At 36.7% G+C, this 14,260-nt stretch overlaps 1 protein-coding gene and 1 long non-coding RNA gene across 4 annotated transcripts in view; one reads left to right on the forward strand and one right to left on the reverse strand.

Moving 5' to 3' along the window:
• Positions 1-14,260, reverse strand: part of LOC124421956 — a 278,500-nt gene that overhangs the window by 194,200 nt on the left and 70,040 nt on the right. The window lies entirely within an intron of this gene.
• LOC124421955 (protein vein) overlaps positions 1-14,260 on the forward strand; it is a 244,139-nt gene that overhangs the window by 160,663 nt on the left and 69,216 nt on the right. For both annotated transcript variants that reach the window (XM_046957695.1, XM_046957694.1), the window contains exon 3: positions 9,964-10,106. In XM_046957695.1, coding sequence (XP_046813651.1) covers positions 9,964-10,106 — 143 coding nt within the window. The remainder of the gene's footprint in view (positions 1-9,963; positions 10,107-14,260) is intronic.

The raw sequence follows: 14,260 nt of genomic DNA on the forward strand, positions 1-14,260 counted from the left end.
GCGCCTACAGCGCGCATTTCTCCTTCTCTAAAAAAAGCACGTCGGCCATTCTTATACCATACAAAAGGTGACTGTTATGTTGCTCGATACGATCCTTCTTTTTTTTTTTTTTTGTTCTTTTTATTGGGGACATATTCCAGAAATGGATGGAAAAATATCTACACGAAGGTCCAAGAGTCGTTGAAAGAAAGAAAAAGGGGAAAGGACGAGGCAAGGGAGAACGAAAGGACAACGTGGACCTAAAGAAAGAGACGGAAGGAATAGAATGAAGAGAGAGAGAGAGAGAGAGAGAGAGAGAAAGTGGAAACGAGAGAAGGAGACTCCATTCAGGCAGCAGAAGCATTAACTCGGCAAGGCAGCCACCCAAAAGAAGACCATTAACTACATCTACTGGATGGAAGAAAAACAGAAGGGCGCCTCTTACTGTCTCGCCCTTTCTTTCTCTCTTTTTTCTCTCTGTCTCTCTCTCTTTCTCTCTATCTATCTATTTCTATCTCTTGCTTTCTCGTGTATGTAACTCTCTTGCTCCCTTTGTCCACTACATGCTGTTTCCATTACAAGACTAATAGTTCTTCTTGACATTCGTAAAGGTATGTCCATCGTTTAGACTGGTATTATCTACTTACCAAGACGATCCTCCATCGATACATTCTACCAAAGCACAAATTTGGCATTGCATTCTGAAAGTCCTACTAATCTTCCGCACCCTTTCCATCTTTCTCTCTCTCTCTCTCTCTCTCTCATACACACACACACGCATACACACAGACTTTATTTCTCCCATACACATTTTATTTCTCTCACTCTTTCTCTTTGTCCGAATTACTACGAAGGAATATCGTATATCGCTCGTAATCACCACGTTGATTTATGACGGTGAACGTCGTTCTTTTCTCCTTGCGATAGCTACTTGCCACCTTTGAAACGATCTCTCTTTTATGGAAGCTATTCCACGTAGCTTTCCCTACTTCTCGAGAGGTGGGAGAAAATTTTCCCGTGGAAAAAGTTTCCACGAAAAATAAAAATAAAAGGAAAGGGCGCAAAAAGGAAGGAGGAGAAGAAGAAGAAGAAGAAGAAGAAGAAGAAGAAGAAGAAGAAGAAGAAGAAAAGAAAAAAAAAGAAAAAAAAGAAAAAAAGAACAAAGATACGATACCTGCACGCGCGATACGATAAGTTTTTTCTCTGTGTCATTTTATCTTTCTTCTTCATGAGAATAAAGAATAACGAAAAAAAAAAAAAGAAAAAAGAAAAAAAGAAAAAAAAAGAAAGAGAAAAGGAAAAAGGAAAAAAAAGAAAGAAAATAAAAAGGACGACGAGGCGTCGAATGATAAAACAAAAAAGAAATCGGTATGAAAACTCATTTTGCAAAAGAAAAAGAAAAGGATAAAGAAAAAGGGAAAAGATGGAAGGGGAGAGAGCAAGAGTGAGAGAGAGGGAGAGAGAGAGAGAGAGAGAGAGAAAATAAAAGATAAAAAGAAAAAGAAAAATTCTTGCTAAAGCAACGTTCCGTAACGGGATCGAGTCTCTTCATCTCTTTCGAGTTCTCGTTCTGTCGTTTCATCGCGACTTCATTTAAAGCCCGGCCAGGAGGCGAAAAAAAAAGAAACAGAAAGAGAGAGAGAGAGCGAGAGAGAGAGAGAGAGAGAAGCAAAGAGTGCCTGCCGGGAGAACCGAGAAAGCAAATTAAGCGTAATGCCCGGGCAGAGGCGCCAGCGTCGGGACGCCTTTCTAACGGTCGGCAGCCGCATTTTGCGCGTGGGACCGAAATGTCCGCTTAGAGTAAGAGAGATAACGAATGCTGGAAAGAGGGAAAGAGAAAGAGGCGAAATTGAAGAGGATGGGTGGTGAGGAGGCGGGGGTGGGGCGAGGGATGGCGGGGAAACGAGAAAAGAGAAGAAAAAGAATGAAACAGAGATAGAGATAGACGCACGAAGAGTAGCAGCACGAAAGGAAGAAAAATTCTATGAAAAGGGAAGGGGCAACGTAACAAGAAATATAATAAACGTTAATATTCGCTTATTCTTTCCCGCTTTTCCTCTCATCGTACCACTGCAAAACTCACAAACAAGTCACAAGTCGTGCACGCGCGGTCTGTCCCGTAACAGTACCTACTTACGAATACGCTTTTCAACGCTAGCTTCAATTTTGTTAAGTGGATGCGATTATGAAATAGAAAAAGGAAAAGGAATGGAGAGAAGGTAAAAAAGAAAAAAGGAAAAAAAAAGGAAAGGAAAAAAGGAGCAATGAAAATAATGATGCTAAAACGAGATTAGTTCATTTCAGAACATATAAACCGTCCTAAGATCATTTTTTCTTTTTATTTCTCAGATATATTCTGTAATAACAACAATAATAATAATTTTGTAATAAAAAACAAAAAAAAAGAAATAATAATAATAATAATAATTATTATTATTATTATATATATATATATATATATATTATTATTATTATTATTATTACGGTATATTTGTTTTTGCATTTATTTTTCTTATCTCTTTTCGTTCTTCCTTATTTTATCGTAAAGATAAAGAAAAAAAAAGGAAAAAAAAAGAAAAAGATTAACAAACGTAAGAGAATAAAAAGGTCGTCTCTTTAAGACGACAAAAGTAGAACGCGTCAAGATGGAGAAGATGTTAAATCGACGTGAGCATGATTTATATCTCGTTCTCCTTAGGACATGTTTGGAAAAGCTGTAGAGGAATGTGAACGTTGTAAGTCCTGACTATATCCTGTTCATTTCAAATTGAAATAATGTAAGTCCGACTTAATCCCTTCTACTTCGTTCTCCTTCGTCGTCCACTTTGATACGATACATATACCATCATTCTCTTCAAGAAATATACTTCGAAAGTAACTATCGAATTTTCCTTTATAACATATTTCATCGATATCTCGTCGAGGATAAAGTCATTTCGATCGATCTTACGATTACCCGAAAAGTTATGAGACGTTTCTACATGTATATCATGTATGTACACATGTAACACATGTATGTATGTATGTATGTATGTATGTTGTTATGTATGTACATACATACGTATACGAGCTGTACCACACTTCGGTACTAATCACCACAGCTGCGTTCCGCTAAACGCGTTTCGCCTTGAATTATCGCAACCGCGGAGCATTAACTCGGCAGTCGCATTTAATCCGCGAACCGGTGCACTTCTCTCGAATAAAAGAAAGATATCTGTGTGAGCCGTTTAATGGATCGACGCGTAATTCACCCTTTTATACGGAGTAAAGCGAATTTTCCTGAGTTTGCTATTTTCTTTTTATTCTTTATTTTTGTCTTTATATATATATATATATAAATTTATGTATGTACCCATGGAAAACTTTCGCGCGTGGATATGAAAGCTAACGAGTTATAACTATAAAGGTTGCCGTCGAATGTCATTTAAACTTACCGTCACCTATTTCTAAAGCGAACGAACTTTCATAAACAAGATGGAAGTTAAATGGAATTATTGATTTCTATTCGATCTAACTTGAAAGTTTCGCGCGCGCGTTAATAAGCTTTAGATCGTTTCTAAGCTGTTGACGATCGAATTAAACTATATCTTTTCTCTCTCTCTCTCTCTCCCTCTCTGTATCTACGTTACGTGTGATAAATCAATAATCAATATTTACCTATACCTAATCTATTTCTTTGAAATCACATTAACAAGGCTTAACTTAACTACTCATCGTTATATATCCTATAACTATACATTAATCTTTTCCATTAACCTTGAACGAAAGCCTCCATCGTTTCAAAATTATGCGGTCTCCCCGAAGGAAGTATAGACCCATAATAACGTCGCAAACCTTCGAATTCCCTAAGCCGTTGGGTAAAGGTTACGCAATTTCCCTCTTGCAAGGAGGGCCAAACGTTGGACGGTTAAACCAATTTACTACCCTTAACTTCATCCGAAGCATATAACGGACTTCTCTTGTGGCGAAAGTCTCTCTTGTTACCACCTTGTTTCGTGGTATGATAGAGAAATTTTAAAGGACACGGATAAATATGGACCCTTTAGGATGAAAAAGGAAAGAGAGAGAGGGAGAAATCGTAGTTTCGTTTGTTCATCCTCTTTAAGTGATTTCACATGCTCGCATTTTACGAGTCGCGAGGAAAGGAAAAAAAAAAAAAAAAGAGAAAAAGGAAAATGAAGAAAATGAAGAAGAGAAAGAACAAGAAGAAGAAAACGAAGAGGAAGACGAAGACGACGACGAAGACGAAAACGACAGGGAGAGAAGGAAGAGAGGTCAATGGAGGACCGTAGAAGCAGAGAGTTTCTAATTTGGTGCCTTGGCAAAAATCGACACTCCGTCTAGACTCTCAGCTTAATAGGCACTTACACGCAAATACACATATACAGACACACACACACACACATATATATATATGTAGGTTGTATCTCGATCTTTATCACATCTCGATTTATAAATACATAAACACATTTGCCAATATTTGTATTATTGTCAACTTTTTATATTGCCAATATAAAATTAAAAAAATCTTTCGTACTCGTATGACAATTGTCTCAACTTTGTATATACATATGTACGTTCTTTTAACTTTTATATTATATTATGCATCAATGAATGGATCTATGAAATATAAATCAATGCCGATTCGATGAATTAGATATATTTTTGTTTCACCTGTCGTCGTGTCGAGTAACTTTTTCTTCTTTTCTGTTTTTTTTTTTTTTTTCTTTTTTATTTTTCAAAAGGAATACGTATCAAACAAAGATTATTCCTTTAGTTATCGAATAGAATTCGTATAAGCTCTATGTAATTTCTATATATATATAGTTATGTCGTATAGCAAAAGGGAAAATTTAAAGAAAGACGAGGGATGATAAAAGTAAAAAGAGATAAAAATATGAATTAAAAGGAAAGACAAAGAAAAAGAAAAAGAGAGAGAGAGAGAGAGAAAGTTTCTATTTATGTATTGCATCTCAATTTGAACTCTATTACTCTCTCTCTCTCTCTCTCTCTCTCTCTCTCTCTTTCTGTCTTTTCCTTTCACGGCTCGTTACTTCTTTAGGGCCAAACATCGCAGCTTTTCAAGCTCTTTGACCGTAAGATCCCATGTTAGTAAAGGAAAGCGATCTATAAGAATTTTCGATGATTCTCACTCTGACCAATCGGCCAATCGGCAAGCTCACTCCCTTTTCCCATCTGCGATAGGTATCCCTAAGGGTTCTACGAATCCCTTCGCTGATTCGAATCTCTCGGAATACGCGAAAGATCCGGTTGGTCCGCGTTACTAGAAGGAAGGTCGCTTTCGACCGTAGTTTCGGTAAAAGCTTGACAAGCTTTCAACGAAATATGTCCGAGAGTAACACCCAAAGTCGATGGCTGAACTCCCAGATCGATTCAGTTTACTCTTCGATGGTATTCAGTAGTATATATATATATATATATATATATATATATATATATATATAGCGTATCGAATGCGGCGACACTGTTATAAGCTTTGCTTTCGTGATATTCGATAAACACCATCAAAGGAAAACCTCCCGTCGGACATTCGATGAGCTTTCGACTCTGTTCATCGTTTCTCTCCTTTAAAATCCACTATCGATCGGATAAACCACCTATCGCTCGTTGCATTTCCTTCATTTTTTTTCTACCCCCACCTTTTCAACTCCGACCTCCCGACAGCCCGCCCGTCCGCTCGTCTCCCTCTCTCTACGATCGTATCTATTTCTCCTATACCGTTAGAACGTCATCCACCGTGAAAGCAAATATAATAACTTTGGCGAACCATCGAAAGCTACAACTTCACTCGAAGAGTTTCCGTTTGCTACGAGTGCGTACTTACATACTATAAAATTTACCAAGCACATTTATATACATATATACATATATACATATATATATATATATATATATATATATTTATTTATTTATCTATATATCTATTCGTCTTTCCATCTACTTATATATTACGTGTATTAAACCATCCTTAAACGATGCTTTTGATCAACTAAACTTGACTATACTACGCTTGAGAATCATCTTCAACGGTGAAAATCATTTATGCTAGGAAAGGCGTAAGAGGCTTTCGATTATATCTCGCTCGATGCGCTACTAGTGGTTGCGACATTCGGATTAGCCGGCAACTTCGAAGCTTAAAGGGAGAATCTCGATCTTAAGAATAGGTTTTACGTTGATCCTAGGTGAATATTCTGATCTAACTTCAAGAACCATGTCATAACTTTATCAATGATTAAAGGAAAAAGTAAGATGAGAGTAAGAGAGTAATCGGTTACAACGATGAGATGTAAAAAGGACGAAAAAAAGAACAACAGAGAGATAGATAGAAAGAGATAGATAGAAAGAGAGAGAGAGAGAGAGAGAGAGAGAGAAAGAAAGAGAAGAAAAAAAAAAGCAAACACTTGATCTCCTTGAAATTTACAAAACACATTTCTACGTGACTACTCTTCGCTGGTGGCTTAGATAAAAAAAAAAGTAAAAGTCGATAACTAAAGCGAGATAGAACGAATCTCTCAGGTCGAAGTATTTTATAGGTCACTTTTTAAAGAGAAAAGCAAGCCAAGAAAGATTCGAGTTTTTTTTCTCTCTTTTTTTTTTTTTTTTTTTTTTTTAAGACAAGAGCACGTTCTTGATTTTACGGAAATCTTCGTGACTTAACCGAACGGGAGTGAGTAGCAAGTTTTACGAGAACCGAAAGGGGGAAAAGATACGTACCTTTTTTAAGAAGGGGTTAAAGGAGTCTATCTACTTAAATTGGAACCGATTCCATGAGGTCAGCGATGGCCAAGACTTCTCTATTTATCGTCTAACTTACTCACGCTATTTCTCGTCCTTCTCGTCGTTCTCGTCCTTCTCTACTACGGTAACATCCAACCTCCGAGAAAGTCGACCGGTTTAACGGAGCATGCCGAAGGAGAAGCTTAATCGTAAATACCCTAGTGAGCCAAAGGAGCCGGATATAATTTCAGACGTGAATCCTCGTATCCGTGCTGTCACGTCTTTTGGTATTCCCTTTCCCCCCCTCCCTCCTCTTCCTCTCTCTCTCGCTCGCTCTCTCTCTCTCTCTCTCTCTCATTCTCTTACTCTATTACTCTCATGAGAGGAAGAATAGTCCTTCTTCGTGAAATGTCTTACACTGAAGGTGTACTTTGCTTACCTCTTTGTCCTATCTCTCTGTTACATGATATTCCTTAACGGACTACTACTATTTCAATATACATATATATACATATATATATATCGAGAAATATAATCGTAGAAAGATAATAATCGATGACAAGATAAAAAAAAAAAAGAATCATTCGCCTTGTCTATTTTTATTTTCCACCATTTTTCATTTTCTCCCTTGTTCCTTTTCCTCCGTGATATCACTATTATTTCTCTCACAATCAGTTCGATGCTAAATAAGGAATATAATTGACTACGACGATTGGATAAAGAGGGAGAGAAGATGAAACAATGACGGGATCGTTAAGAGTAATATCTTGCAATTAAATGTTACCTTTCTTCGTCATAATAATTTAACGAGAAAGTTATATTTAGATCCATGTAGATCTTTATTTCGGTTTATTGTATATCTTGATATTTTAATTTCATTAAAATCGTCGTAACGCGTTTAATCGTTTCAACCTACATAATACTACATGTATATCGAAAGTCGAGAAAATTATCTTTAACAAATGATTTTAATTAGATGTTACGATTAATGAATTAAAACGATATTAATCCATATAGATCGTTATTTCGATATACTATAAATTTTGATATTTTAATTTCATTAAAATCGTCGTAACGCGTTTAATCGTTTCGACATACATAATACATGTATATCGAAAGTCGAGAAAGAGTTGAAAAAAGAAAAAATATCGTGAGATTATTGGCGAGAACAAGAGCGTCGAACGTGAGCGTTAACTGCCTTTTTGTTCGTCGGGGTGGCGCCGTACACACTTTCGGTGAGATAGAATCCGGATAATGAAAGTGGCGGGGCGGGTGCAATTTGCACGCCGCGGGATTAAGTCCAAGTTTTTCCCCTTTACGGTCGCTCTTTATGTCCCTTTTATGCCATTTTAACGTTACTCAGGCGTTCTCTCTTTCTCACTCTAACACTCTCACGAGCACACCCTCCTCATTCGTCTCTTCTATATCCACCATCGTCCCTATCACCGTGACTCGGAATATACTATCGGCCGTGAACACGCGAGAACGAATACTAAATTTGACGTTTCTGCGAACTATGAAAAGTGTTATAACGTTAAGGATTACTTTTGACCACGTGAATACTTATTGTTACATTAAATTTATATAAAGATTCATTTTTCTTGTATTACTTTTGAAATCGATTCGTTCCATACATTTTTTAAATAAATGTATTTGTAGATAAATTAATTATGCTTATATCCGAATATATCGAAGAATTTTCCATTGAAAATGTTGTTAGTTAAATTCTATCTATTGAAAATAACGTACTGGATTATTTTTTGATTCTTTTTTTTTTTTTTTTTTGACATCAAAAGAAACTCTCTCTCTCTCTCTCTCTCTCTCGCTCTCTCTCTCTCTCTCTCTCTCTTTATGTCTTGCTTTTTTAATTTGCACAAAACTAAAATAAAAGTAGGTAACCTGGTACTCATTAGTTCGCGTCCGTTTAAAGTCCGCTTAAAAAGCATAGGATTATAATCGTGGCACTGACGCTTATTTTTCCTTAAACTTTCTCTCAGCCTGTGTACTACCACTATTGCCAATTCCGCTTTATCCTGTTTCTCTAAACTCTTTAGACCTCCGTCTTTTCATTGAAATTTTCTTTCAGCCCCCGTATCCCAGTTTTGTTTCTTCATTCTTTACCCCATCCCCCTCCTCATGGTTTTCTATTTCCTTTTTATTTATTTATTTTCTTTTTTCTTTTCTTTTCTTTTTTTTTTTCTTTTTCTTTTCTTCAAAACATCGACGCGTAGCATGCTCTTCCGCGAATATTAATTTTCCATTCATCCAATCGATACTCAACGAAACGAAACAACTAATTTCTAGTAGAGCAAAGTTTTCTGACTATTAAAAAATAAGCGTACGTAATTTAATGAATTTAACTTCTTGATCGTTAACTGCGAAAAGAAAATAAATATTCATCGTATAATATTCTATCTCGGAAGGTAAGAACTTAGAAAATTTTCCATAAGATTACCATAGAAAATAGATATATATTCCGGTAAACGTAGCCGGGGCAACAAATATTTAAGAATGCTCGTAATAATTTCCCGTCAAAGTTCCTCGGTTCAAAGTTTTTCAAAAAGTTTCAATTCCTTTCGTAAGGAAAAAGGAGTTTTCTACGGGGTTAGAGAGAGAGAGAGAGAGAGAGAGAGAGAGGAAAGGAGAGGGGCGAGGGAGAGAGAGAAGGTTTGCAAGAGAGAGAACTAGAAAATTTCAGGCCGGTTTATTTCTACGGGCGTTTTACTTCCCCCGAAAGACATTCGAATTCCTTCCAATTTCTCCGTAGGGAGAAAAAGGGAAAACTTCGGCCTTTCACGAACTTTATCAAATCTTTTTTGAAAATTCGAGTTGGTATGATTCCGATTTTCCGTGAAACGGACGGACGAACGATAACAATAAGTTAATTTATCTTTTATCCTATTGCCAAGTCCAATTTCTTCTTCGTAATTCCTTTACACGTTAGGGATTTTCACCATACACGTATATCCTACCCTTTCTCTCTCTCTCTCTCTCTCTCTCTCTCTCTCTCTCTCTCTCTCTCTCTGTCTCTCTTTCTCCCTTGTCATTTGATAAGCTCAATTTGTCCTCCTGAAAGGAATAAGGGCTCGACCAGAAATCTCCGAACGATATTACAAGGATTTTCTGAAATTCACCGAAAACTTATCCGTCTATAAAATTTAACGATTTTCTCAAAGAATCGTTACTATCATGTCGATTTAACCTTATCTCTTTCTCTATCGAACAAAACTCCTTTGATTGTTATAGGCGGAGATCGAAAATCGTGATATCCTCCGCGAAGCCCGAAGACAGCGGCAGATACGAGTGCATTGCCGAGAGTACTTCAGGTCACCGGGCCTCCCTTGCGGCCCAACTTCTAGTCGCACACGATACCAGAATTCCGGAGACAAGTAAGTACGACGACGTATCTTATGAAATAAATTAAATTTTTATTAGTCATACCGGGATAAAGAAAGAAAAATACTCTTCCATATAACTTTTCGTTAATGAAATTTTTAAAGATTAATTCGCAAATCGTATACTTTTTGATCTACTTCGACTACATTTTTAAAATGCAATCGGATTATTAACGATAAGAAAGAGAAATGCTTTATATACAATACAATTCTCGTACATTTAATAAAGAGAAAAAAAAAAATATATATATATATATATATATATATATATATATATATACACATTTAGATTTTTTTCTAAAATTTTCACAAGTTACGAAAATTTATCATAGATAAAAGTGTCCGAGCAAAAATGAATATTACATTGGTAACTACTAATAGGAATGACGTGACGTAACAAACTGACCACTACCACTGACTACGTAGAACCATTCGTCATTATACAACTAGCAACTTTTCGTGGGTAACCGCTGCTCGCCGCCAACGTGAGAGGACTCCGCTTGTCGGTAAAGTTTTCAAATATTTTGAGATTCGTGTTCCAGATATGTACGAGAGTCCGACAGTCACTGTTGAAAATGGAATGACGTTTGAAAAGATCCGGTACATGGCGCGAGTAACAAAGTTTTCATGATATTTTAATTAATACATATACAAATTGTTCTACCGATTTGAAAAGATTTATGTCCCGAAAAAAAAATTTTTTGATATGCTTCGTGTACGAAAAAAGAAAAAAAAGAAAGAAAAGAAAAGGAAGGAAGGAAGGAAGGAAGGAAGGAAAGAAAGAAGAGAGAGAGAGAGAGAGAGAGAGAGAGAGAGAGAGAGAGAAAAGGAAGAAAGAAAGAAAGAATAAATCGATACCAAGGACGTTTCTTTTTTCTTTTCTTTTCTTTTTAAATTGTCCATGGAAAACGAAAGATCGTCGATCATTTTGTCCGAAAGAAAAATGAACTTGGTAGCGGAGCTTATACGACGAAATCCACGTTTATCCTCTTGTCGTTTCGCCATTTCCTGGATCTAAACGAAAACGAGCTAAGTCGCTAGCGGAAAGATCGCAACCGAGGAGACGTTCTGTACCGACGACGACGACGACGACGACGACGACGACGACGTCGCCGCCTCCGATGCCGCCGCGAACAAGTGTTCTTCCTACAAGAGATATACGAGGCTATCGCTTTACCGACATTGTGTCGTTTACGATGGTCATTTCGCGTAACGACGTGCTGGAAACATTCGCAGTATACATACATAAACGTCCGAGGCAGACCGCATTAATGCGAAACGCGTTGATCGATCGTCCTTTCTCCTCTATCTCTCTTTCTCTCTCTCTCTCTCTCTCTCTCTCTCTCTTTCTCTATTTCTCTCTCTCTCTCTCTCTCTAAAAGACGAATCCGTTCGCGTTTATATACATCGTAACGAAAACTTTGATGATCCTATCTCCCATTGGAAATTGAAAATAATACGAACATACACACACACACACACACACACACATATATATATATATATATATAGGCGAGGAGATAGCGATCATTTCTCTCTTATACGATTCCTATCTTTCTACAATCTCTTCGCTACAGGTGGCCATACATATGTACGCATATAAGCATGTGCATTCGAATTAAGTCCAAATCATACTTGGATTAATTCCAGGATCTACGTTCGCTCGAGAAACGAGAAACATTTCGTCGAATTTGGTCGTTACGTTAGGTAGTAGAACGGCCTAAAGTCTGATATACTTAATCAGGATTAAATCGGGATTAGTACGTCAAACTAGTTGTAACGGTTTATAAATTTACAAGAGATTAAAGTTAACAATAAAATGCGAAGGCTTATAGGCGATTAGTTAATATCGAACGAAAGATGTTAAAGTTTAACATCTTCATATTGAATTTATATACATAAATCTGCATTACATTTTAATTGCATATATACGTATCAGTAAATATGTATCTGTATCATGTAACATCATACTTTATCTCGTAATTCAATCAAAATGAAGAGAAGAAGACTGGAAAAGAAATATGACAAGAGACTTTTCATTTGGAGAAACAGTAGGTAGGTATGTCGCAGGTGATAAACCGAGGATTACGCACCTGATGCGATAATGCCTGCATGGTTCAGCGATTCGAGGTAGAACCGGCAAAGCTTGCGGTTCGCCGCTGCGCTCACGCCGCAAGCTCGTATGACGGACAAAGGACGACAATTACAACCCTGGCAGCACAGTGTCAGAGTTTCATATAGCTCTGGGCAACTGATGGCGGGTCAGCAGGCCGTTTCTCTGTATATCTCTCTCCCCCCCTCTTTATCTATCTGTATATATATATATATATATTTCTATCTCTCTCTCTCTCTCTCTCTCACTCATTCACTCTGTAACCACTCGAGTTCTATATACACGGTGACTCGACAAGTCCTGATCCGTTTCCCTCGCGAGACAGGCCTATAGTGAAATGGCAAAGCCGTCGTTTCACGTTCTGTGGCATTAAGATATCTGCCTCCCTTTATCTCTATTCAACCCCATCATTCGCTATTCTATTCTTACTCATTTACTAATTTCCTTTCCCCATAATACTCCCGTGACATGTTCTTTCTCCCTGCACGTGCTTTCGATTTAATCGATCCATTCCAATATCCAATCCCCATTCTCTCTCTCTCTCTCTCTCTCTCTCTCTCTCCCCTCCCCCATCATCATTATCATTGAGTTATTTGAGTTATTTGTACCTTACACGAGTCTCATATTGCCGTACTATGGAATACAAGCTATTTGATATTAAGCGACATCAAACGAATAAACGGATTTTAATTACGGCAAAATTTCATCTCGTTATCGTATTTTATATTATCCCATAAGTATCGTTTATCATTTAGAATTGGACATTCCTGCGGTAAAGTATAATGATATTTGTTTATTCGAGGTGTGTTTGTTAGCTAATTTTCGAAGTACCTATAAATAAATAAGTATACATTGGTAAAGGAATTATATTTGATTAAATGTACATCGATCGAACGATCGAACGATTTTCATTTAATAAATGAACCAAATATTATTATAACGTATTAACATCATATTTATATCTATTGTAATTATTAAATGACAAACATTTAAATTTTGTTTAACTTAATCATTAAATCTTAATATTACAACTTCTTACTCTTAATATATTAAGATCCTTTGAAAAAGATTCAAACTCTCGTATCGTTGGACAAGTAGTTTGTATTAAATATTAACCCTCGACAAAGACACCGTAGTACGATAACAAGCCGTTTACTCGATTCGTCAACTGCTCTAACTTACACAAAAGTAAGTTGGAAAGTGGAAGTACGGCGCGTTGCCCAAAGTTAACTTTGTTCTCGTAAATAACGAAATTTCAAATAACACAGCTGAGTTGTAATAGGCGAAATGTTTTCTTTTACGTTTAAGCATTTAATTTCACTTAGTAAAATACGTCAATGGCCATCCAACGGATATATTTTGTTTTAAAATAACATTGCGATTAAGTGAATAAATCGCGCGGTGGAAAAGAAAAAAAAAAAAAAAGATGATGAAACTTAACTTATTGATTTAACATCGGAGAAAAAAAGAACGAGCTATTGTACAAAAATTATAATTATTGTTCGATTATCATTTTTTTGGTAAAAAGAAAAAAAGAAAAAAAAAAACAAAAAAAAAAAATTTCAACGACGAAGATTCTCGATTACGAGATGTCACGTGATATTCGTCGTCAGTACGGAACTGAAAATAATGGTGAGATGGGACGGAGACGAAAAGAAAAAAAAACTTGACGACCCTTCCCTGACAACTAGAAAATCTGTTGAATGTAACTCCCTCATAGAGAAAGTACAGCCGCTGGTGTTTCATTCTCTCTCTCCCTCTCCCTCTCTCTCTCTCTCTCTCTCTCTCTCGCTCTCTCTCCACCCTTTCATATTCCACATTAATGCCTACGCTTCGTGCTTAAGTTACGCGGCAGAAATTCTCGAGTGGCCAAACACTTAGCGTGTGAAGCGGAAGACTTGGATATTGCACGGTTGCAAGTAGTATTTCGTATTCCTTAGGCGTACATTTCTCTTTACGAGAGGGAGAGAGAGAGAGAGAGAGAGAGAGAGAGAGAGAAAATGGCAAAAATTATCGTTTGAAAGAAATATAAAGC

The sequence above is a fragment of the Vespa crabro genome, chromosome 2, assembly GCF_910589235.1.
Source record: "Vespa crabro chromosome 2, iyVesCrab1.2, whole genome shotgun sequence".
Classification (NCBI taxonomy): Eukaryota; Metazoa; Arthropoda; class Insecta; order Hymenoptera; family Vespidae; genus Vespa; species Vespa crabro.